The sequence below is a fragment of the Chiloscyllium plagiosum genome, unplaced genomic scaffold, assembly GCF_037043375.1.
Source record: "Chiloscyllium plagiosum isolate Xiang-an unplaced genomic scaffold, Cpla_swu_hap1 HiC_scaffold_35, whole genome shotgun sequence".
In the NCBI taxonomy this organism is placed as follows: domain Eukaryota; kingdom Metazoa; phylum Chordata; class Chondrichthyes; order Orectolobiformes; family Hemiscylliidae; genus Chiloscyllium; species Chiloscyllium plagiosum.
In genome coordinates this window covers 17,950,754-17,977,034 of record NW_028270173.1, presented here as the reverse complement: position 1 = coordinate 17,977,034, position 26,281 = coordinate 17,950,754, and the positions used below count along the sequence as shown (strand labels likewise).

Below are 26,281 nucleotides of genomic sequence, written 5' to 3'. Positions count from 1 at the left end.
TTTTATCTCAGTGTCTTCGCCAGGCCCTGTCAACATACCCACTCTGCGGCATTTCCACAGAGGCCACCCAGCTACTTGCTCTTGTGCTGTGTTCAGTCAGGGATGTTACAAAGGGGAGGAAGCACTGTTACAGCGGCAACATCGAGCTGAACGCTTCATCTGAAGGGCAGCACGTTCAGTGATGCCGTTTCCTCTCAGAACCGCACCGAAACACAGAGCTCAGCTCCAGAGGGTGGGAGTGTACCGACAGACTTACTGGAGCTGACACCTGGATTGTGAAGTGACAGTAAAGAGCGGAGAGCGCAGAGCAAAAAGGGGCACCATGAGTCAATCAGACACTTACCAAAGACGACGGGCTGCATCAGAAGTTGCCCTACCAGTCCGGTGATCATCTGAGCAAGAGTGGCAGGACCGGGGGTGGGACCGGGACCAGGGCCGGGGCCAGTGCCAGGATCAGGGGCAGGGGTAGAGCCAGGAGGAACCTGGAGTGAAAAGAGCAGGCACAGAAAATGAACTGCACGCTTACAAAGAAGGCACTTGAACTACAAAAGTAAACTTAAACATAGCCATGCCCGGAGCTGCTTATTTGAGCAGCAAACAGTCCTGGGAACACTGGGCAGCACAGTGGCTGCCTCACAGCACCAGGGTCCCAGGTTCGATTCCAACCTCGGGCGACTGTCTGTGTGGAGTTTGCACATTCTCCCAGCGTCTGTGTGGGTTTCCTCCGGGTGCTCCGGTTTCCTCCCACAGTCCAAAGATGTGCAAGACAGGTGAATTGGCCATGCTAAATTGCCCATAGTGTTAGGTGCATTAGTCAGAGGGAAATGGGTCTGGGTGGGTTACTCTTCGGAGGATCGGTGTGGACTGGTTGGGCCGAAGGGTCTGTTTCCACACTGTAAGGATGTCTAATCTAATCTAATCTAAAATCCTCTCAGCTCGGACACCATCTTGTATGCTTTCACAGCCTGCCAGCTGTTTCCCCACTCCTTACACCTGAGGCTTGACAGAGGTTGCTGCACAGCACCACAGCAAGTGAGGTAAGAGTGCAAGAATGTCACTGTGACCCACGATATTATATGAAATTTGACACCAGCCCCGAAAGTCCTTTTATTTTGCTACATCCTCAATAAAACAAAATGGTTTAATAGGTGTACAGTTCTGGTCGCTCTGCTATAGGAAGGATACTATTAGATTGGAGAAGGCGCAGAATAGATTTACAAGGATGTTACTGAGACTGGAGTCTTTGAGTTAGAGAGAGGGGCTGGATAGGCTTTTTTACCCAGGAGCGCAGGGAGACTGAGGGCTGACCTTGTAGAGGACCATAAAATCATGAGGGGCATGAATAACGTGAATTTCATGGTCTTTTCTCTTGGGAAGGGGAATTCAAAACTGGAGGGCATATTCTTAGGATGAAAGGACTAAGATTTAAGAAAAAAGAGACCTGAGGGGCAACTTTTTCACAGAGAGGATAGCTCGCATGTGGAATGAGTTGCCAGAGGAAGTGGTAGGTGCAGGCACAGTTACAACATTTAAAAGACATTTGGACAGGTACATGAATAGGAAAGGTTTAGAGGGATACGCATGCAAGGGGGGGCCTCGTTTGGTTTGGGAAACTTGATCCGCATGGACTAGTTGGACTGAAGTGCCTGTGTGCCTCTATCCGCAGTAACAGAGTGATTTTACCACATCCCTCATACTGCGATCTATCTCTCATGAGTTACCTGTGGGCCAGGTTGTGGTCCTGATGCTGACTGGGTCTGCCGTGGGGGAGGGGGTGGAGGCCGGGTAATCACCACTCGGGCAGGTGAAGGCTGAAACCCAGGAACCTGCTGCCCTGCTGGAGAAGGGGCAGAAGAAAAGATGGAATGAAACACTGAGAGAAGAACATGTACGCTGCCTCACGTGTAACACTGATCACCTTCAGAAAAGCTTCTCAAATGGTAACCTCTCCCAGCCCCACTCCACCCTGGTCTGCAATCAGATTAGGCCACCAGTCGGCTGTGCCTGCCACATAAGCTACTGTCAAACGCTCGTGGAATTAAAGAAAAAAAAATTATCAGGAAGTAATTAATTCATTATATGGAACTGGGACCAACTTCCTTTTACAGGACTGCCTTATGTGGGTCAGTTCTTGCTGACACTGAAATAAAGCCAAAAACGCTGGAAACTCTCAGCAGGTCTGTCAGTTGCTGCACAGGCAGAGTTTCTGTGATCCTACTTCAGCTACTCATGATTCTGAAGGAAGGTCACAGACCTGCAATGTTAATCCTGTTTCGCTCTTTCCCCACCACTCTGAACATTTCGGGCATTTTCAGACTTGATTTCAGCTTTCCAGCATCCACGGGACTTTGCTCTCACCACTCGGAGCCGTGTGTGACCTTCGCGATATCAGACCCGCTCAGTGCTCTTCCCACTGCTACTCTGTCAAGTCGAGAGGATTAAGCAGCGATTGGAACTGGTTACTCTAATCCAACGGTCATATTCTTACGAGGCAGCGCTGTCACAAAAAGCATACTGTCAGCCTTGCTTAGCTGGCAGTGTCCACACGAGGGTCGGCAGATTGAGAGTTCTGAGCTCCCGCTGCAGGCCAGAAGCATCCTTTCCAATGCCCTAATTGACTGCCTTGCACCCAAAGGTGAAGGCACTCACTGCTCAACTGCATGGCTGCTCTCACTAAGTTCTTCCTTTACTCAAAAGTGTCGAGCATGGAGCCATTAGCAAACAGACTACTTCATAAACGGAGTAGGACAAATGGGAATGTGGTAAGCAGGGGGGCGGGGTTTGGATCCTGCTTTTAACAATGTTTGATTTACTGCCAATAGCTATGATTTGGAGATGCCGGTGTTGGACTGGGGTGTACAAAGTTACAAATCACACAACAGCAGGTTATAGTCCAACAGGTTTATATGGAAGCACTAGCTTTTGGAGCGCCGCTCCTTCATCAGGCAGGATCATGAGATACAGAATTTGTAGCTTCTCAAACTGCGGTTGCTTCACTAAATTAATAGCTAATTATCAATTTAAATACGTAAGATTAAACATGCACGACAGGACTAGTGGCATGCCACGATTGCAGCGAAGGTGTTGACAGAATGTGTTGCATCCCCAACAATTAAGTCTGTGGTAAGTAACTGCAATTCAGACAACTCCAGTTCAAGAACTCCGAACTGAAGTCTTAAATGCAAACACCAAAGGATATCAGGGAGTGGAAGAGATAACCTGTGGCACTTTGTTTTAGCAAGACAGTCAACCCTACTAAGGTTCAGGAGTAAGTTTAGTGTAGGTCTTTAGGTCAAAGGCAGGAGGGCACGACTGTGATACAGACAGGCACAGTGATTCAGGGTGTAATGGGAGGTGTGTGGGATCTTAACTTTGACCTACAGGTATGATGCACCCAAGAACATGGATTGCAGGGTGGATCAGTAAGCTGACCATGGTGTAGGAGGCTTCTCAACTAGGGGAGAGTCTAAAGGAACATGGTAATGACAGCACTTATTTTAGCTACAGGGCTAGATGCTGTGACCAAGAGCTCTAAAGTTTATATTTCCTTCATTACAGTAAGGTTAAGAAAGTCTCCTTGTAGCTGGAGAGGAAGATCTAGTGGGAGGTATTGGAACCAGTAAACTTTGCGCGTAGGAAGCTGAAACCTGAATTGATGTTCTGCTGAGAGAATTTGAGGGGTTAGGGTTCAAATTAAAATGCAGAATTTCAAAAGGTATTAATCTCTGGATTGTTACCTGAAGCACACACCAATTGGCAAAGAGTCATGCTCATGACAGAATTAAGCATGTGCCTCAAGGTTTGGTATGGGAAGAAGGGCTTCAATGCACAACTATCCAAGTCAATGGGGAAAGACGTCACTTCTGCCGGGATGCACACCAATTAAACTGAGCTGGGATCTGTGCCCTGGCAAATTGTATAGCTTGAGATGCAGATAGGTAATCTAAAGTGGGAGGATATGGATCAGTTGAAAGAGATTTAGAAATCCAAAGAGATAAATTCAGGCAATTCAGCAGTGTAGTGATTTGACTAAAAGCAAGCAGAACGGGTCAGGGAAGAACAGAGTTTAATGATAATGGTGCATCAGTCAACAAGGTCCATGCAAAGAACAGGAATAAAGTAATAAAATTCTGTCCTTTAACTAAAAGAAGAATTATTTACACTAAGGTTGATTAACTCATAGCACAAATAGCAATAATTGGTTTCAAACATTGTTACAAGGTGACTAAGGCTGGGAAATAAATATTTCACTCCATAAAATATTCCAAATATTCAGGCAGAATTAAAACACAGCAGCCCTGACAGTAAAGAATTATATAATCAGAAATGAGAAACAATTTTTCATTCTGAAGATCAGGAAATAGAATTAAGATGACCAAGAATTACAAGGATCAGAAAACACTGGTTAAAAGACTCCCAACTGTGGTTATCTTGTGGGCCATCATGTTTGGCAAGAAATATTTTGTAGCTTCAACAAAACTGAAGTAATACTCATGGAAAATGTTAATCTCCATATCGACTGGGCAAATGAAATTATCAATGGTGGTGTATAAGATTGTTTCATAGAATACCTTTTCACCAGTTCCCTGTTACATACATCAAGAACAAAGCCACTTTACATCTATTAGTGTGAAATAAAGTAGGATTAATTAGTACTCTCTCTGTAAATGACCCTTTGGGAACAGAGATCACACAATTAAACTCCATAATCTCGTATCAAACAACAATCAGAGCTACAACAAAACCAATTACATATTGCTGAAACACTTCATCAAATCTTTTCATCTTGTAATCATCTTGACAATTCGCAAGAATACCACTTTAAGGGGGAAAAACGTTTGTATTGCACGAGAGAAGAGTGTTGACTGGTTGCCAAGTGGACTCTGATTGGTAGAAATCGCCATGGAAAACACACCAGTCAATGACAACTGACAGTTAACTGTCAGTGCTTGTTTAAACTTTAATCCAAATAAGTTGACATTGATTGGTCAAGGTACTGTTCTGAAAAATGAACCAGCGAATAGCTATTGCCTATTTTGTTGAGTTGAGTCCGGCACACATGTAGGTATTCTTTCTGTCTGCAAAGTACAAGGCCCTACACAATTAACACATGCATCTTCCAGTAATAGTTATTTTAAAAACCCATGAAGGTAGAACTGGAGAGCAAGCCAAGGCTGATTAGGCAAACAGGCAATGTTAAGGCAGCACATATCAACCATGGGAAACAAGATGAGCTAATAACAAAAAAAATGTCCATCAAAAACACATTGCAATAAACAACAAAAGAAATCAAAAATGAGGCAGTAACTTGAAGAAATGTAGGACAGCATTACATTAAAAGACTTGGAAGATCTCAATGCTGCAAAGGAAGGATTTGCAGGTTTAAAATTTAGGAAAGGGTTCCCTGCAAAAAATGATTAAAAGAATATGGAATGGGAATAAATCAGCCGAGAATCTAAAAATACATAAGACTTTTTGTCAGCAGAAGTAGATTAGCTGAAGTAAATGTTAACCTCATAGATGACTGGAGAAGTTACATACAAAACCTAAATATTGCAAATGCTGGAAATCTGAGATTATAAACAGAAAGTGCTGAAAATATTCAGCAGGTCCATCAGTCCTAAAAGCAAAACGTCATCAACCGGAAATCATGAATACTTTTTGTCTTTGCACAGATCTCTCCGAACCTGCTACTCATTTCCATTACTTTCCGTTTTAATTTCACTCGATACGTTCCTGGGACAAGGGAATTCTTTTTTTGCTGCCTCTCAGACCCCTGGAATCCGTGAAGGGCAGTGGCTTTCAGAAGCAGAGGCCATTCACCGACACACTGAGCGGGATTTCCAGCATAAGTGGATTCTACTCTGACCTATGTGACAGGCGAGTTGAGTGATACGGCTGAGGCAACTGACCGGGTGCACAAGACGATCCACAAACATGATAGGCATGTTTCTAGTCATTGTCAGCTGTCTAAGACACTCCTCCTTCCAAACCCTCAAACTGACCGAGAAAAAAACAATTACTTCACAATGATCATGCAACTGTTTCCTAGCCCATTATAAAGGATTGCGAAATGTGTACTGATTCAAGCTTCTTTCCCACACACTCGCTCGACAGAGCCCTGGGGCTACCTGCATTAACCGTTCACAGTGCAGTCTAATGCACCCATTCTGTATTCACGAGACTCTTTCCAGTGACAAAGACATTTGGCCTAATATGCATGTGCTTGTTCTTTAAGAGAGCAACTGACCCCAATTTCCCAGCAAAGTTTCCCTTCATGCACATGTCCAATTGCCTTTTGAAAACTACTTTAGAATCTAATTTAATCAATCCCTCAGGTTCCGTTTCAGATCTCGTGTGATTAGAAATGTCTCTGCATTTCACTTCTAATCATTTTAAATCTACGACTCCCCTGCATGCAGAAAAAACTGCTTTGCCTGATTTTATCAAAATCCCTCATAGTTATGGTTATCACTTCTTGATCTGCCCTCAACCGTCTCTAGTCTCTCCATTCTCTCCAGAGAACTAAATTCTCCAGTCACAGGTATTGTCCTGGTAAATGTGCTATTCTCAGGGCCTTGCCTTCCTTCCCAGAATTAGGTCCACACGTCAGTTTAAGCCCAACCAGAGAACTGCAAGGTTTACTATGATTTCCTTGCAATTCTGCTCAATGCCCCACTTACAAAATCAAGTACCACGTTTGAGTTGAGAAAAGCGTTCTGTCACCATACCTGAGCCCGCGCTAGCTGCTGCCATAGCCTGCTGGGTAATCTGGTGCATGATGGTCTGCATGAATTCAGGTGTTATTCCCGGGACCTGAATGTGAGGCATGGCACCTGAATAAGAAACAGTAGTGGTTATACGCAGATGCAACATTTGCACATCAGCAAACAATGCAGACAGATCTGCAGGGCGTCGTTTAACTTGTAAAACGATTATCACACAACACTTGAAATGAGGTAGGAGAAAGTGAGGACTGCAGATGCTGGAGATCAGAGCTGAAAATGTGTTGCTGGAAAAGCGCAGCAGGTCAGGCAGCATCCAAGGAGCAGGAGAATCGACGTTTCGGGCATGAGCCCTTCTTCAGGATTCCTGAAGAATGGCTCATGCCCGAAACGTCGATTCTCCTGCTCCTTGGATGCAACTTGAAATGAGGTACCAGGACACATGAAGAAAAGCTGGGTCAAAGAAATAAGTAGCATTTTAAAAGGGGAGTGCGTGGTTGTGAGGGGTCTAGAGTTCAGAACGTGCCGGCCCCAGGAAGGCCAAGGCAAGACCCACGTTAAACAGGCTCTTCAGTCCAACTTGTCTGTGCTGACTAGATATCTCAAATTAATCTAGTCCCATTTGCCAACATTTGGCCCATATCCCTCTAAACCCTTCCTATTCATGTACCCATTCAGATGCCTTTTAAATGCTATAATTGTACCAGCCTCACCACCTCCACTAGTAGCTCATTCCATAAGCGCACCACCCTCTGCGTGAACAAGATGCCCACTGGTCCTTTTTTAAATCTTTCCCTTCTCACCCTACACCTATGCCCTCTAGTTCTGGACTCCCCCACCCCAGAGAAAAGACCTTGTCTATTTATCCTATCCATGCCCCTCAATTTTATAAACCTCTATAAGGTCACCCCTCAGCCTCCGACACTCCAGGGAAAACAGGCCCAGCCTATTCAGCCTCTCTCTTACAGCTCAAACCCTCCAACCCTGGCGACATCCTGGTCAATCTTTTCTGAATCCTTTCAAGTTTCACAACATCTTTTCTATAGCAGGGAGACCAGAACTGAACACAGTATGTGGTGCTGAGATTAAAATCTAGGATGCCAGAGGGTCAGAATTGGGAGGTTTGTTTTGGGGTGGGTGGGCAGTGACATTGAAAGCTTGGGATAGGTTTGGGGGGGGGTGGGGGGGGGGGGGAATGATGAAATTAAGCTTAAATTCAGTAAGCAAGACACATTTAAAGAGGTGAGAGGAAGACTCTGGGTTCAAGGTTTGTGTAAAGATTTGTCACTCGGATGCTGGTTGCAGCAGTTGTAGTTCTGTTCACCAACCTGGGAGGTTGATTTGCAGACATTTCATCCCCTGTCTAGGTGGCATCCTCTGTGCTTTGGAGCCTCTGGTGAAGCACTGCTGTACTGTCTCTTCTGGAATGTATTTGGTTCCGTTTCTGCTGCTTCCGTTTGCTCGTTGTACTGACCGGTGTACTGGGTCTAGATCTGTGTGTCTCAATGCATAGACCCAAATATACCGGCCACTACAACGAACAACCAGGACTGGCAATCGGAAACAGCAGGAACAGAACCACATACATTCCAGAAGGGACAGTACAGCAGCGCTTCATAGAAGGCTCCAAAGCACAGAGGATGTCATCTGGATAGGGTACAAAATGTCGGCAAATCAACCTCCCAGCTTGGTGAACATAACCCACAACTACGATAAGACTCTGAACGTGATGATAATTAGCCATCTGAATTTTGAGTTGAGGAGTGGGTGCAGTGGCAATTACTCAATTCGCCCTTCTCTGTCAGAGGGATCCTTATAATTGCTATTTTGGCGTGACGGAGGAAGGGGCAGAATTATTTTAAAAGAGCTTAGACCTACTTTCCACACAGGCGAAAAAAAAAGGCTTTTCTCGCTTATTTCTAATGCCTATACAGAAATTTTTTGTAAAGGTTAAGGTTGAATAAGGGCTGAGGTCATTTATCAGTTTTATTGCGATTTTTTAAAAAAAAATTCTTTCATGGGATGTGGGTGTTTCTGGGGAGGCTTCCATGTGAAATGGACCTGGAGAAGGTGGTGGTGATTTGCCTTGTACCCCTGCAGTTCTCAGGGTGCAGGTATACCCACAGTGTTATTTGCCAGGGATTTCCAGGATTTTCAACCATATATACTGTCCGAAGAGCGATATTTATACAAATTGGAACGTATGCTGATTTGAAAAGGTACTATGTTGCTACGTTCTGCTATCTTTGTCATTTTAGCTGGTAGAGGTCACTGGTTTGAAAGGTACCAACTTGATGAAGTTGCTGCAATGCATTTTATGTATGTGCACACTACTGCCATTATGTGGTGTGGTAGAGGACAATGAATGCTGAAGGTGGTATGACAAGATGCTGACCCAACAGATTTTCCATTGATGACGGTGAATGATGAGCAGTGCTTCACCCGGAGGCCCACTGAAGATGTTGCCTAGTAGGGTGACGAAACTTCTGGAAATGAACCTTCCAGCTCAGCGAGCAAACCTACATCCAGAACCTCAACCTGAGCTACAAATCTTCTCAAAACTTACTGAACTTCTTCAGTTTTGTTGGAGCTGTGCTCACCCAGGCAAGCAGGCAGTATGCCAGCCTTGATGGCCAGATTTTTATGGAGATAGGGTGGTCAGTTATTTTCTGCCCAACTCCCAGCCTCTGGCTGGCTCGTGCAGTCAGTACTGATAAGGCATGCGCGATTAAGTTTCTCACCAATGGTAACCCACAACCCCATCTCAAGATGTTGAAGATATTGGACTTAGTGACGATAATTTCACTGTTAAAGAAAGATGTCAGTGTCAGGTTAGAGAGCAATTGTCTGGCAGTCGTGCAGCACAAATTTTACTAATTAGCAAACACATTTCCTCCTCAACCTTACGGAAGACTGGAGAGAAGGCCCATAAATGAATCAGCTGAAAGTGTGCATTAACCAGAGACTTGGGAGGTGTTTAATAGAATCTCTGAACAGGTTGATTAGAAAATATCTATTCTAAGGAATTCTTGCAATAATGCCCTGGGGCCAAGATGACAGATCTCCACAACCATTTTCCTCTGCACTTCTTCCGATTGCCTTCAGTTTTGCTGAGCTTTCTGATGCCACACACGGTCAAACTTTGTCTCAACAAGGACAAGTCGTCACCCGGTGAATTCAGCTCTTTTGTCCATTTGTGAACCTAGGCTGCCATAACGCTTGGAGCCCAATGCCCTCAGTGCGAGTCAAACTGCTTAATGGTAAGTAGGTTTGTCCTATTTAAATGCTGCTCATTAACGTAGTCAGTTACACCTTCCATTACTTTTCTGATGATTGAGAACAAAATTAATCCAGATTGGATTTGTTCCATTGCTTGTGGAGAGGACACACCTGGGAAATTTTCCACACTGTCAGGCAGGCGTCCATTTTGTAGCCATACTGGAACAGTAGTGAATATTATAAGAAAACAATAAAAAGAATTCAGATGAAGTGGATAATTTTGTTTTTTTCTTCTTCTTTTCAGTTGCCAAATTCAAGGAGCGAAGACTAACATTCAAAAAAGGTGCTGACAGGGAAGAATGAATAAACACCACTGCATCTCAAATTGGATCATCAGTGCAGATAGCAATAGAAGGTGTTGACTGAGCGGAATTAGTGCCTGACGGCAGGACTCAAGTTACACTTCCAATGCAGCTGCAGCCAACAGTGGTTTCTGAGAAAGGAACAAGATCAGAAGACAGAGACCCAACCCAAACAGTATTGAGGACATACAGTTTCAATTGTGCACTCCAGGAAAAGGCAACAGATTCAACAAAATATCAAGAAAGGAAGATTCTGTAAAATACAATACTTTTGAGATTAGACATTATAGGATATTAACAGCAGCAAAAGCAAAGTGCAGGATTTTTCCTTTTGAAAAGAAGTAACTGCACTCAGTTCGGCATCAAAGTTCACACAGCCAGTGTCAATTTCAGAGACATTGGTACAGCCTCCTTTGAGAGGCGCAGATATCCTAGGGACAGGGAAAACAAAACAGTGAACAAGTATTTCACCTCAAATTCAGATGTCTGTGATATCCTGTCTTATCAGCGACAGAACTTCTCGACACAAAATGTCTTAGTAGATACATACCCACTGAAACTCTACCAGAGGTAGTGCATGGTGAACACAGTCAACCTGTCTCAAAGACAAGAATTTGCAAATAGTACTTAATTATCAAAAGTATTGAGGCACTGAGTTTACCTTCAACTCAGAAAGAGTCTTTATAGAAAACATTGGTACAACTTTCGCCTCAGTTGCTGACACACATATTTTCAGTCTGCAGTACATGCCTCTAGTTTTATCCAATGCTTTTGGGGAAGTGGAATGAATGCTTTATGGTGGTGCTGCTGCACTAGCTAGGCACTTACCTGGGCCAGAATTTCCTGTTGTTGATGAAGCAGTTGCAGAAGCATTCCCTGGTGTAGCAGAATCTACGCAGTGAGAGAAAAAAAAAACACCTTTTGGAACACATTATGATACAGCTGTGTGCTATGATGGTTTCATGGTTAATACTTTTTTGTGAACTCAAAGATTGTAGAGGCCTAGATTTTTTTATTTTTAAAAAAAGAGATCCAACGAAAGGGAAAACATATGACTAATTTTGTGACTGGGGTTTGCATCTGTTTTGTTTGACTTGTGTTTTGCAGGCTTGGAGATAGTTTTGAGTTCAATCGAGAGAAGCCTATTACAGAATAAGCTGTCCATTACTCCTGGTTCTGAAACAACTTGATGGTTAATTCAGCGCAAAACCCGACTGACCGCTTGAAGAGCAAGCGACTGACAAGAGTTCAGTCTGACTGATGTGATTCCTGAGCAAGCGGCATCTGCCAAGCTGCCAGAGACAATTGCCCATGTTTGGTGACATGTTACAGAACATCATACCAACATTTTGAATCTTAGCAGTTCTTGATAGCAGAAACCCCTGTTGGCCATGGGTGTTTTCACCCTTACAAAATGAATCTCTGCAAGACTTATTTTTACTTTTGCCTGGTGTGCGCGCGCATGTGCAAGAGAGAGGTTAGAAAGGTAAATATTTTTACTTTCATATTACAAACTAAGGATGTTAATCAATTTTACAGTCTCATTGAATAAATTGTTTTTAAAAAATCAATAATTTTGATTTTATTAAAGAATTGGATGTCTGGATGGATTTTTTGTATTCTAAGTCTAATGTAGAGAAAGTGTATGGCTGTTTTAACCAGTTGCCCTTATGACCAGTTAAATGTATAGTAGTGGGACTATATAAAGGCAGTGCACTGTGATGTGAGATAATGTTAAGTGAATGAGAAACACTCGTGCCAATTGTGTCTCATGGGGAGCGGGGGGGGGGGGGGAGAGAGAGAGAGAGAAGAGAACTCCTTTAACTTAGACATCAGGACATCAAGGGATCATCAATATCACAATGGGGGCAAGAGTTAAATAACATCTCACTCATGCATATCCCTCAAGTCCTAGACAAAAGCAACTAGAAATCCAGTACGGACATCTTCTTGCCATCACAGCCCGACCATACCTCCTTGAAGATTCATCTGCATCATGACAACGGGCTCCATGGTTTGATGTGTAATGCGGATGACCCGGGGATGTGGAGTCTGGGTCTGAGCCTGGGAGCCCTGAGTCTCCGGCGCTTCCCGTGACTCCGGGCCCTGTGGCTGGGCAGCAGGAGTGGCATTGGCAGTGGGGGAGGCCGCTGCCTGACCCTCAGCCGTGTGCTGTGTCCGGTTGCCGTTGGTCGTCATGGTGACTGTCGTTCCAACATTGATCTGCTGAAATGGCGAGAAATTGCTATTTTAGTATCCGGGAGGTGGGACATGCACGTACGGTGGCAAGGTTTTAGGCTATGTACACGCTTTGAAAGAGATCCACCACTGACAGAAGCATTCCCCTTGTCCCGCACCAGTGGCTGGGCATGCTACTTTAACCCTTACCTTCAGGTAAAATGTTGGCCACTTGTATCCGAGACACGAAAGAATATCTTTAGCCAAGAGGGCTCAGAATTGTTGGAATTCTCTGCAGAGAGGCAACTGCTGCTTGCGACGCTTTCCAACAGTGGTTGTAAATGACGGGAGAGCTCACAGACCAAGATGCTTCCAAGACCCATCACTGACAGACTCACCTGCACTCCTGCATACCCAAAGAGCCAGTGTGCAGTAACTCACCTGAATGGGCACAGCCTGCTGCAGCACTACAGGTGAAGCGTAATGGGACATAGGCCTCACCACATGCAGGTGACGGGGAGTGTTAGCTGCCAAGTTGCACCTGAGGTCAGACAGAGCCACGAAGGTGTTGCCCAAGAAACGAAGGGCTTCGCCTACAAGGTTGATGATCCTCTGGTCTTCTTCTCTGCCTTCAGTCTGTTGGAAGGGCGGGTCAGAAAGGAAGGTTACGAGAAATATCGCACAACACACATTCATCTGATTTCTCCCAGTGCCCAGTTTGCGTTTCTAATTCTTCTGAAAGGTGCTGACCATGCTGGAGGTGGTACAATTCCATGCAGAAGCAATTGTCATTTACATCCCAACCCAGGTGAGTATACTTCAAATATGAGCCTAGATAGTAAGTCAGGCTTACACAATTTCAGGCGATTTAAATCCAAATACAGCATTTTTAATTCCCAACCACTTAAAGCAGGCTGGGGATTCCATGTCGCACTGCTAAGGGTTGTGATGCGATATCAGCTTGTGCTTCTGTACAATAGGCTACATGGGGCATTTATACAGTCAACTGATGCAACTCACCACTGACCATTCCCAGACAGCCTGGAGTCAAACAAAAACAGGAAGTGCTGGAGGAACTCAGCAGGTGTGGTAGCGTCTGTGAAGAGAACTTCATCAGAATTGGAGGGTTGCTGACCTTGAAATGTTAACTCTGTCTCTCTCCTCCGATGCTGCCAGACCTGAGTTCCTCCAGCATTTTCTGTTTTTGTTTAAGATTACCAGCATCATTTCTGCCTACGTACAAATTCAGCAACACAGCAGAGGGGAAGGCACACTGCAGGAGGAGCAGAATTTGTTTCCAGCCACTTAATGGTTTTGTGAAAGCTACTTTCATTGGAATGCAGCAGGTTAAGGGACAGTTTCAATGAGGTCTTTAGGATTTTGCTTAACATAGGGTTGTTGAAAAGGGAACATTTCCTGCAGGCGGGGGATAGCCAGGACAGGACTACATTATCTTCAGTGCTCAATATCATGATGGGTCTGGACAGAGTAGATAGAGAGGAATAGTTCCTACTGGCAGAAGGGTCAGGAAATAAAAGTCACCAGCTTAAGGCAATTAGCTTAAGAAACAACAGTGACACAAGGAAAATCTTTTAACAAGTGATTAGGATATGGAACGCCTTGAGGGTGGGGTAGAGGTGGATTCAATGCAAAAGAAAATGGGCTAATAATGTACAGAGGGAAAATTGACAGCTTTACTAGGAAAGGGCGGAACAGTGGAAATCAGGTGGGTTCCTCTTCCACAGAGCTGGCATAGACACAATGAGCCAAATGGCTGTAAATGCAAAATCAAGAGTCTGGTTCAAAAGTCAGGAAATGTTTCGCTACATCAAGGATAGATGAAACGTCTCACAATGAAGCACGAGCTGCTAACTCAACTAAGAACTTTTAACTCAAGAACAGATTTCTGCTAGCCTGGGAAATGGAGCCGAGGCAGGTGTATGGAAGCTGAGCACAAGAATGACAGTGAATAACACAATAGACAGACTGTCAACCAATGCCACCACCCCCCCATCCTCAGATGCCTTGGTTCCCTCATGGTCCAAGAGTTTATTGATCTCAGTTTTAAATGCACCAAGCGTTCACACAACTCCGTGGGATGGGTAATTCCAAAGATTCGCCACTGAAGAAATTGTTCTCTGGCCTAAATGGCACTTATCCTGAGGTAAAGTTTGGAAGTTGGACACCTTTCACCAGCGGAACGGGAAACACAAACACAAGCGCGCGCACACGGACACACACAGACACACACACACAAAACTTGGTGGCATACGTTGTTGTTGTAATCCGCGGTCGTGGCCGTGCTCAGGATCTCTTGGTACCGCTGAACAAATGGTTGCAGTCTCGCTTCTACCCTCTGGAGCTCAGTCAGAACCTCGAGGTACTCTGTGGGGGATGGGTGGCTGTGAAAGAGAGAGCAAGGAGTCAAAAACAAAATCTATGTAAGTTCTGAATGATGAACTGGCCGTTTTACCAGCTTGACTTCTCGCTGCATTTCCTGGTTTCCTCTTTCTGAAAGAAAAACCCTTCACCATTCAAATGGTCTACTGCCATATCCTTTCCATCCTACTCATTCATTAATTATTTCCTTTCAGATTAATATGTTCCATTCTTAACCCAAAGTTCATACCTTTCAATTTGTGGCCACTAGGATTTGAACGATTGAACCAGTAATCAACTTATTTTCTGACTGAACAGATTGTAGTTTAGATTATAATACTTAGCACTTTTGCCTCTGAGTCACAAGGGGTCCAGATCCCACAGTAGGACGCAAGCACTAAAATCAACTTTTGACAGCCTAACGCAGTACTGAGGAAATGCTGCACTGCTGAAGTGCCATCTTTACAGTTAAATCAGGTGCGAGATCAAGGTCCCATTGTCTGCTCAGGTGGATGCAGAAGATTCCTTGGCGCAATTTCAATGGAAGACAGGGAAGCCAGCCCCAGTGACCAATACTGATCCCTCAATCAACATCACAAAAGCCAACTGATATCTAGTTATTGTCACATTGCTGCTTAAGAGCTTGCTGAGTGAAAACCGGCTGCTGTATCTTCAACAGTGACTAAACTGATAAGTACTTAATTAGCTGTAAAGGTCATCCAATGGTCACGAACAAATGCCAAGTGGATGCTACAGTCTTCTTTACTCACCTCTAAATTTCGCTCTTTGTAAAGATTACTTTTTTAGAAGAAATTCAATTGTAGTCTTTTGATAGAATATACTCGAAGCATTACTGACGATAATAAATTTTCACAAAACATTTCACCTTGTGCTCATTCTGGGTGTACGTTTGCTCGCTGAGCTGGAAGGTTTGTTTTCAGACGTTTCATTACCACACGAGGTAACATCTTCAGTCCTTCATCCGGAGGCTCACTGATGATGTTACCTAGTACGGTGACGAAATGTCTGAAAACGAACCTTCCAGCTCAGCGAGCAAACCTACATCCAGAACCTCAACCTGCGCTACAAACCTTCTCAAAACTCGCTATCTCGTACTCATCCAGAGTATTCACCTGAAATACCAAAGTAAAAAGGGGAAAGGACTGATTGTTTAGCAAGTGACATCGACTGGTAGACGTACTATCTTGGAAAATGTTGCAGTTAGAACATGACTGATAGTTAACTACCAAACTTTGTTTAAATGATAAACCAAGCAGGTCGACTGATTAGCCAAGGCACTGCCTTGAGAAATTAAGCAGAGCATGGCTGTCACCACTTTGTTGAGTTGAAACAGGCACTACATGTGCATGACCTTTCTGTCCACAAAGAACAGGACCGCGCCTATTCCCCCAAATGTCCAGCAAGTAACTGCATATCCCCTTCAGCTGCTCTCCAACTGGCCTGTCCTTTCAAAATTCACAATGCAGCGCATTAGATACTGGATATTACACATACCAGACGTGTACCCGTGGTTGGAACACCATTTGCTAAATAACCCTGTGTGAAGACTTATGCTGACTACTGACGGTGGATGGTCAGTCATGCTTGCAGTTGTGTGTACTTAAAAGTTACTTATAACAATACACAGGGTATTGTTCTTTTCAGACAGAAAGAATATGTAAACTCAGTTGCATCAAACCACAAAAGAAAAACCACTAAGTATGCATAAACCACACTGAGTGTCATGATTCCAGGTGGCGACTCACCAACATCATCTTCTCAAAAGGCAATTTAGGAACAGACAAAAAATGGTGTCTGAGTGAAATAAAACGCGACTGAGGCGGCCATGAGCAGGCACACAAGGGGTGGCCCCAGCTAACCTACTACGAAACCCCGGTGACCCCAGAACTTTGCTCAGAAAGAGCTCTAGCAAGCAATTCACTTAACCATGTTATTCTCAACATCCAGCAAGAAAAATTCACTGATTTTTCTTTTCAAAAATCAAATGCAACCACAAAAGACTTAGGAAATGAAAAGCACAGGAAGGAAGCAGATTTGTTGTACATTCGCCTTACCATTAGCAATGGGCAGAGTTTTCCTGCCCTGTTGGAAACACCAGGCAGAGACCACCTCCTCTGCTTTTTTTTCAAGCCATCTGATCACTGGCGAGAGTTTAGAGTCACCAGAACATTTCACACTTGTATGGTAAATACTGGTTAAAAAACAAACAGCCATCTACTATAGCTCAGTCATAATGAAAGACCCCATAATAGAGGCAGCATGGCAACTGTACAGGAAACACCACCTTGGTTTTAGCCTGCAATACCCTACTCAGAGTGCAGCTACGTATGTATGAACAAGATGCTTTGACAGTTATTCTAACTTTGATGTTTTTGATGTTCATGTTTGTAGTTGGTGGGTACAATTCTGATTTTGTTTATATTTAACTGAAATCTAACCTGTAAAATGCTATAGTTCCCTGCCTTAGTGGAAGAGCAGTTGAGTTTAATTAAAGCAGCCCCAACCAGTTTCCCACTAAATGGACCATTCACGTTAGGAGCAAATAAAACTAGCTAGTTTAGATTAGATTCCCTAGAGTGTGGAAACAGGCCCTTCGGCCCAACCAGCCCACAATGACCCTCAAAACAGCAACCCACCCAGACCCATTTCCCTCTGACTGATGGACCTAACTCTATGGGCAATTTAGCATGGCCAATTCACCTGACCTGCACATCTTTGGACTGTGGGAGGAAACCGGAGCACCCGGAGGAAACCCACGCAGACACAGGGAGAGCATGCAAACACCACACAGACAGTCACCCAAGGCTGGAATTGAACCTGGGACCCTGGTGTTGTGAGGCAGCAGTGCTAACCACTGAGCAGTTTAGTGCAACAGAGCACTTAAAATAAAAGGGCTCAGTGGTAGAGTACTGGGTTAGAAAGCCTGGGTTCAAATTCACCCTCTCCAGGGGCATGTCATAACATATCTTAACTGGTTTGGTCTCAAAATATCTGCCATAGAATGAGGAATTAGATATTTAAGCAAGTTAGAGGAAAAAAAAGTACAAAAACAGAAATTGCGAGAGAACCTCAGCAGGTCTGGCAGCATCTGTGGGAAAGAAAAGCATAATTGACAACTTGAATCTGGTGACTCTTCATCAGAACCAGGTGAAGAGTCACTGGACTCCACACATGAATCAACCTTAACACTAAATTAAGCAGAACTTCAAAGGTCACAATCCCTGCACTGTTACCAGAGTCATGCACAAATTGACATCGCGCAGATCAGTTTACAGACACCAATGCGTGGCTCTAAGAATGGTTTGAGAGAAGTGGGTTCTGGTTCTTGAAGCAGTAGCGCCAACGCTGGGAAAAATGGGATCTTCGTTTATCAAATGTTCTCCACCTACATTTACTGAATTGTTACTCACGTTAACTCTACAACTAGGAAAGTAGAGAAGATTTCACCCATAACACTAAGGACAAGGGATCAAATTTGGGAAATGAATATAAGAATAGAGTCAATACCAAGGAGAAAAGTACTAATGTGGGAAATGATAAACAGACTGTGATAGGAAGCGATACGAACAGATAAGACTTAAATTTACCAAAAAGAGCAAAATGATAAAACTAAGATCCCGACACCTGAATGCACATGCCATTTAAAACAAAGTCAGACGTCATACGACACCAGGTTATAGCCCAACAGGTTTACTTAAAATCACAAGCTTTTGAAGCGTAGCCCGATGAAGGGACTATGCTCCGAAAGCTTGTGATTTTAAATAAGACTGTTAGACTATAACCTGGTGTTCTGTGACTTCTGACATGACTCAACCCAGTCCAACACCAGCACTTCCACATCATTAAAAACAAAACAGATGAACTGAATCAGCAAACAGAAATATGTACATATATTCTGGTACCTACAGAGACATGGATGCAGGATGACATGGATTGGGACTTGAATCTTGAAGGGTGCGTTTCATTTATAAACGACAGAAAAGTAGGAAATGGTGGAGGGGTGGTTCTGTTAACTAATTACAGTGTTACTACTATAGACAGGGACGTGGAAACAGTTTGGGTAGAAACGATAAAGTCAAGAAGTCACTTGGAGGGCTGCATAGCTGTCCACCCAAACCTACAGTAATGGTTTCTATGTATATTTTAAAGAGAAAAGAGCTAACAGAGTGACCATGGATTTTATAGAAATTGAGTCTAGTGAATTTGAAATGGAAAATAAATGGCGGTTATTTTGCATTGGCCTTCACTTTACAGGTAACAGAAGCATTGAGAATGGAAGGGAGGAACTCAAGAAAATTACAATCAACAGAGACGTGACACTGAGTAAACTGTTTGGAGCTACCAGCAGACACATACCCCAGTCCTGGCTAACTTCATCCCAAGGTCTAAGAGTGCCCAATGAGATTGTTACTAAATTGGTTTTAATTATCTTGAACTCTCTTGATTCAGGATTGAATTGGTTAGTATACAAATAGAGTACAGGTTGCTCTGGTATAATGCTCATTTCGTTAACACAAATTGGCTACAATGCAATTGATGAATTGTGGGCGCTGTTTGAATAATGCGAACTTTCGACCGAATGGGTACAGCAATTTCTGTAGAAATCTTCTACAGCGTGAAGTTGCAGAGGAACGCAACTGCCGCGTTATCGCAGAACGTACTGTAATTAAAAACACTAACAAAATGCTACCATTCTTTGTGAAGGAAATACAAGAGAAGGGAGGTTCAGTTTCAATTATACAAAGCACTGACGAGATCACATCATTTGGAGTTTAGGAGAGTAGGAGGCACTCGATTGAAAAAACAAGGTACTGAGTGGTCTTGACAGGATTGATATAGAGAGGATGTCTCCTCTTATGATGGGAATCTAGAACCAGAGATTACTGCTTAGAAATCAGGCATCACCTATTTAAAACAGAGATGAGATGAATCTTAATCCGCCAGAAGTGTTTATAACATGTCACCAGAAAGGGTGGTGGAAGCAGAATCATTGAATATTTTCAGGACAGATTCCTGTTAAGATGGGGAGGTTGTGTGAATGAAAGGCTACCATTGATGGGCAGGAAAGCAGATTTGACGTGACAATCACCCCAGTCGTGATCTGAGCGAATGGCGGAGCAGACTTGAGAAGCTCAATGACCAAGCCCTGCATGTTCCCACACCGGTTCAAACAGCACCCCCTGTCCCATGAATGCCAAAATCAACAAAGATATAATTCATTCGCCCGTTTGACACTGTCAACAAATTACTGGGCAGCAAAAAGAATGACGACCTTGGGTCCCAAAAAGAACAGAATTAGAATTTTTAAGTGGCGGTGCAGGGAACAAAATGGAGAGGACATTTAAAAAGGGAGGCGGACTTAACTCGATATAGGATAAGGGATGAGGTGATTTGCTCCAGACTTCTTGGCAACTGGCCTGTACACCATTTAGCGAATTGCTGTTGCCCCTTTTGTAACAGAACACTGCAATCCCTCGTATCCACCCAAGGGAGAAGATATGTTTAACATATTAAAGGTGGTGCCACTAACAATGCAGCACTCTCTCAGACTTCCAACAATCAAAGATTGAACTTTGTTCAAGTCCCTGAGCTCAGACTTGGACCCACGACGTTCTGACTTGGGAGATGGCAGTGTTACCAACCTTCTGATGAGACGCTCTGCACCTCTTACCCTTTCCATTTGACATTAATGTGCAACACAACTAGAGGGAGATGTCCCAAATGAAGCCGGCGAGCAGACCCACACATACTTTTGCAGTCAACACTTACTTGGGCCCGGGCAGAGCTTCTTCGGTCTGTGTGGTAGCTGAGGAGGAGCCCACATTGTGGTCAGTGGCTGTTGATGTGCTTGTACTCTCCTGGGAGACGCTCTCAGCTGCTGGTTCTGGAGGCTGGGCCGTCGTTGCTGGTGGAGGCTCTGAATTGGACGTCTCCATGCTTTCTCCAGCTACCGGTGTGGCGGGTGCTGCAGGTTCTGCCGACAAGCCCGAGGCACCCACTGGGCTCTGAGCAGCCATCTCCTGCGGAGTGCCATTCGTATGACCCTGAGAAAGGTTTTCAAGAATGGAGCGTTACTTACAGGAAACATACAATGCTTGACCGCTGGCTTGCTCGAAACTGCTTCAAATTGTATGATTGGTCAGCCATTCTTATTCAACTTATTAGTTATCCTTCACAACGAACTTGGTTAAAGATCCTCACTTCGCAAGCTTCTCCAATGAAAGCTCAAAGACGGAACATGCCAACTCAGTTTCTCACTCTACCTATCGATGTAGCCTGAGCAAATCTGTATCTCAGCAATTTCTGCTTCTGTTTACTAGCATAGCACCACGGATCAAAGGACATCAGTTCAATGGAGAAGCTGGGGACGGTTCTCCTTACAACAGAGAGGTTTGAGATGGTGGGGGGTAGGGCTGTGATAGAACAAATAAGGGAAAAGATGTTTGTGGCAGAAGGGTCAGAGAATATCAATTTAAGGCAATCAGCAAAAGAATATGGCAGAGTGGAAGGCAATGTCCGAAAGGTGACCAGTTCCTCAGATCATCAAGAGGAATACGTTGACTGAAAGCATAGTCAAAACAGGTTCATTTGTAATTTTCAAAGGTAAATTTGCTAAATAGAGTCATAGAGATGTACAGCTTGAAAACAGACCCTTCGGTCCAACCCGCCCATGCCGACTAGATATCCCAACCCAATCTAGTCCCACCTGCCAGCACCCAGCCCATATCCCTCCAAACCCTTCCTATTCATATATCCATCCAAATGCCTCTTGAATGTTGCAATTGTACCAGCCTCCACCACATCCTCTGGCAGCTCATTCCATACACGTACCACCCTCTGCGTGAAAAAGTTGCCCCTTAGGTCTCTTAAATATCTTTCCCCTCTCACCCTAAACCTATGCCCTCTAGTTCTGGACTCCCTGACCCCAGGGAAAAGACTTCGTCTATTTATCCTACCCATGCCCCTCATAATTTTGTAAACCTCTACAAGGTCACCCCTCAGCCTCCGACACTCCAGGGAAAACAGCCCCAGCCTGTTCAGCCTCTCCCTGTAGCTCAGACCCTCTAACCCTGACAACATCCTTGTAAGTCTTTTCTGAACCCTTTCAAGTTTCACAACATCTTTCCGGTAGGAAGGAGACCAGAATTGTACGCAATATTCCAACAGTGGCCCAACCAATATCCTGTGCAGCCGCAACATGACCTCCCAACTCCTGTACTCAATACTCTGATCAATAAAGGAAAGCATACCAAACGCCTTCTTCACTATCCTATCTACCCGCGACTCCACTTTCAAGGAGCTATGAACCTGCACTCCAAGGTCTCTTTGTTCAGCAACACTCCCTAGGACCTTTCCATTAAGTGTATAAGTCCTGCTAAGATTAGCTTTCCCAAAATGCAGCACCTCACATTTATCTGAATTAAACTCCATCTGCCACTTCTCAGCCCAGTGGGTTAAGATCCTGTTGTAATCTGAGGTAACCCTCTTCGCTGTCCACTCCACCTTCAATTTTGGTGTCATCTGCAAATTTACTAACTGTACCTCTTATGCTCGCATCCAAATCATTTATGTAAATGACAAAAAGTAGAGGGCCCAGCACCGATCCTTGTGGCACTCCACTGGTCACAGACCTCCAGTCTGAAAAACAACCCTCCACACCACCCTCTGTCTTCTACCTTTGAGACAGTTCTGTATCCAAATGGCTAGTTCTCCCTGTATTCCATGAGATCTGACCTTGCTAACCAGTCTCCCATGGGGAACCTTGTTGAACGCCTTACTGAAATCCATATAGATCACATCTACTGCTCTGCCAACTTCAAAGGAAAATAAGCTACAGGATTATGGATAGAAATCAGAGGATTGGAATTAATTGGAGTGTCCTACTATCTAAAGTACAATGGACTGAATAGCCTCCTCCTACACTGTTTTAATCTATGTGATTTTGGATTTATAGCATTTGCCATTTGCTCCCAGTATCCTTCTCTGTGTTTACCATTTGCTCTGATGCTGCCCCTATAATTGTTTGGTGAGGGGCAATCTTACCCCACCCCAAACAAAATTTAAAATTCACCTCCTACCTGCACAACTTTGATGGCCTCTAATTTCCTAATCAGCCCATAAAAGGCAGACCCAAAAGAAGCAGTGATGGTCACCAGTGAGGTAGTGACAGAGGTTCAGTGTCAGATCACTCCAAGCAACTGGCTGAAAAGCAGCAACTATGTAATCTTGAGGCTGATGGCACTGAACTCCAGCTTTTGACCCTGGAAGAATCATGATCCAGAAATGAAATGAAGCTTTCAGCCAATCTAACAATAGAGATAATTATTTCTAGAACAAAGTGAGGACTGCTGATGCTGGAGATCAGAGTCGAGTGTGCGTTGCTGGGAAAGCACAGGTCAGGCAGCATCTGATGAGGAGAATCGACATTTCAGGCATAAGCCCTTCTTCAGGAATGTTCAGAGCAACGGAGAGGACTTGGTAAGGGAGGGAGGTATAGTGAGAGAGGGACTCACTGAGATCTTTGTAAGAGAGGAGGAGAACTTCTTCAAGCTCGGCATACTTGGAAGAGGATTCGCAGTAAGGTTAAAATCAACTAGGAGAAAGTGGGGACTGCAGATGCTACCATATTTCCAAAGGGACAGATTGGCCATGATCTTACTGAATGGCGTGACAGGCTTGAAAGGCCGAATGACTGACTTTTGAACGTATTTCCTGTATTCACGCAATCTAATGCAAAATAGCTTCGAGCAAACAAAATCTGAGTGTGCGTGAACGTCACTGCCTCCCCATTTGACATCAGGGAAAACATTTGTGAAACTTGCCAACTGTTTGGAGACCTGCCATTTCACGCTGGCAAGGATATAGGATTCTCTCCAGAGCACAATAAAAGCTAGTCAAAAGTCAGAAGGCAGTAGACAGCATGTTTCCTGGGTGGAAGCTCACTTCACCCATTACTTGCAGTACTCATCAGCACCTGGAAAACTACAGGGAAAGTAAAAGTCAACATCTAAACTCTTAACACCTTGCATGGTGGTTTAAACTCTTTAAAATTTCTCCCATGACTCCCATCACTTCAGTGTCATGCAATCCACAGCATTCTTCCCAGGCATAAACTAAGCTTGCAGGAGTAGTATCTGTAACTACAGTGCTGTCAATGAAACTGTGCAAGCAGTTCTAGATGGAAGCTGCTTCCCTATCATGTCAGCTGGCTGTTTCCCACCTTGTACACATTATCTATCTTCAAATCTTCACCTCATCCACATGACTCCAACAATCAATTAGTGTAAATATCTTTCCTAATTGACGATTTCACCTTACTTTTATCATTCTAGATAAATGCTCTCGCTAGACTTACTAATCAGCAGAACCAATCTATCAGTCTTCCTCCACCTAAGCACTTCGTAAGTTTGATGCCTCTATCAGATCCTATTTTACCTTGCCTTGCTCAGTGACTAAAGCCAGAGTCTGTTCAGTCCTACAACAAAAATAACCTACACATCTATCACACCTTTATGAAACTGTAAGACCCCCCCCATGGCACTTGGTAATGGCATTATGCAAAGTGTGACACAGAATCAAGTAACAGGTTTTAGATTAGATTCCCAACAGTGTGGAAACAAGCCGTTCGGCCCAACAAGTCCACACTGACCGTCCGAAGAGTAACCCACCCGGTCCCATTTCTGTCTGACTAATATATCTAACACCATGGGCAATTTAGCATGGCCAATTCACCTGACCTCCACAACCTTGGACTGTGGGAGGAAACCGGAGCACCCGGAGGAAACCCATGAAGACACTGGGAGAATGTGCAAACTCCACGCTGACAGTCACCTGAGGCTGGAATCAAACCTGTGTTGTTGTGTCAAATGGCTCAACAGCTTGATCAAAGAAGTAGGCTTTAAAGAAATGTGTTTAAGTGGAGCAGCAGGGAGGGAATTCCAGAGTGGAGGATCAAGGCAACTGAAGATGCATTCAATGATGGAAGCCATTAAAATTGGGATGGAGGTTGGAGTTGGAGCAGTGAAGGCACTTTGGATGATTGTAGAGCTGGAGCAAATTACAGGAGAGGAGGGCGGAAACTACAAAAATCGAGGGATAAGGCCACAGAAGGGTTTAAAGCAAGGAGGAGAATTCAAAATTCAAGACAGTATTTGACCAGGACTCGATGTAGGTCAGTGAACACAAGTATGGCAGAGGAATCAGTCTTGCTGTGAGATTTGGACACCCTAAGGTTTAAGGGAAATATGTGATCATGCTGGAAGAGGTGCTGTTGCCTGGGTTGGAGCACTTTGGCTACTAAGACAGTCTGGATAGGCTTGGGTCGTTTTCTTTAGAGCAGACAAAGCTGAGGAAGGACCTGACCAAGGTGCACAAGATTATGAGGGGCATGGACACGGTAGATCAGAAGCAGTTGTTCCCCTTGAGATCAATAACAAGGGAACATCATTTCCAGATGAAGGACAGGAGGTTAAAAAAAGACTTGAGAAAAAAAAATCGTTTCACCCAGAGTACGGTGGGAATCTGTGACACACTGACTGGGAAGGTAGTAGAGGCAGGAAACCTCGCAATATTTATCAAGTACGTGGATGAGCAGGTAAAGTGTCATACCATTCAAGACTATGGGCCAAGAGCTGGAAATGGGTTTAGTGTAGATAGATCGGTGCCGACCTGATGAGTTAAAGGGCCACCTCCGTGCTTTATGTCAGAATGTTGGAGCCGAGTGTGCATGGAAAAATCAAATCTAGGTGGTAAAAAGAGGCCTGAACAACGGTTTCAACAGTAATGAGCTAAACCAGGCAAAGTTAGACTGGGAATAAGTGAACGTAGAGATGTGGCAAGGGAGACTGGGAAGCTCAGATGTGAGACCAATATTGCCAACACTGACTCAGTCTCAGGGAGAAGGATGGGAACGGTTACTATAGGGAACAGGGAGGGGAAGGAAACTAGTGGCTTCAGCCTTCCTCAACTTAATTAGTGGAGATGTCTGAATATACAAGTACTGATAATTTATCAACAGTGGAAGTGGCAAGGGAGGCGGTGGTGATGTAAAGCTTGGTGTTGACAGAGCATGTGAAATCTTAGGCAGCATTCTGTCAGCTGAACCACAAGCCTTTCATCGCTCCTATAAATCCTAATAAATCTGTTGTGTCATAGCTCCAATATCCTGTGTGCAATAAATGCCAGGAACGCCACAACTGACACCATGTCGTTGCCTTGTACAGACTGATCACATCCTTGCTTTCATGTTTAATATCGCCAACCATAAAGCCTAATTGCCTGTTCAAAAATGTTCACAGCTACGCTTTTAAGAACCTGTGCGGATGCACCCCATTTCTCTATTCAATTAATAATTGAACAAGGTTTAGCACACAGACCTATCATTCTGATGTTTTTCAC

At 44.2% G+C, this 26,281-nt stretch overlaps 1 protein-coding gene across 4 annotated transcripts in view; it reads right to left on the bottom strand.

The window, feature by feature from the left end:
• LOC122541405 (large proline-rich protein BAG6-like) overlaps nt 1–26,281 on the bottom strand; it is a 49,696-nt gene that overhangs the window by 19,178 nt on the left and 4,237 nt on the right. For 2 of the 4 annotated variants that reach the window (XM_087979330.1, XM_087979333.1), the window contains exons 3-10: nt 20,654–20,928; nt 14,757–14,886; nt 12,926–13,120; nt 12,280–12,532; nt 11,135–11,197; nt 6,732–6,836; nt 1,722–1,837; nt 344–482 (exon numbers count right to left, since the gene is read on the bottom strand). In XM_087979330.1, coding sequence (XP_087835456.1) covers nt 344–482; nt 1,722–1,837; nt 6,732–6,836; nt 11,135–11,197; nt 12,280–12,532; nt 12,926–13,120; nt 14,757–14,886; nt 20,654–20,928 — 1,276 coding nt within the window. The remainder of the gene's footprint in view (nt 1–343; nt 483–1,721; nt 1,838–6,731; nt 6,837–11,134; nt 11,198–12,279; nt 12,533–12,925; nt 13,121–14,756; nt 14,887–20,653; nt 20,929–26,281) is intronic. The other 2 variants (XM_087979332.1, XM_087979331.1) reach the window with 2 other exon arrangements.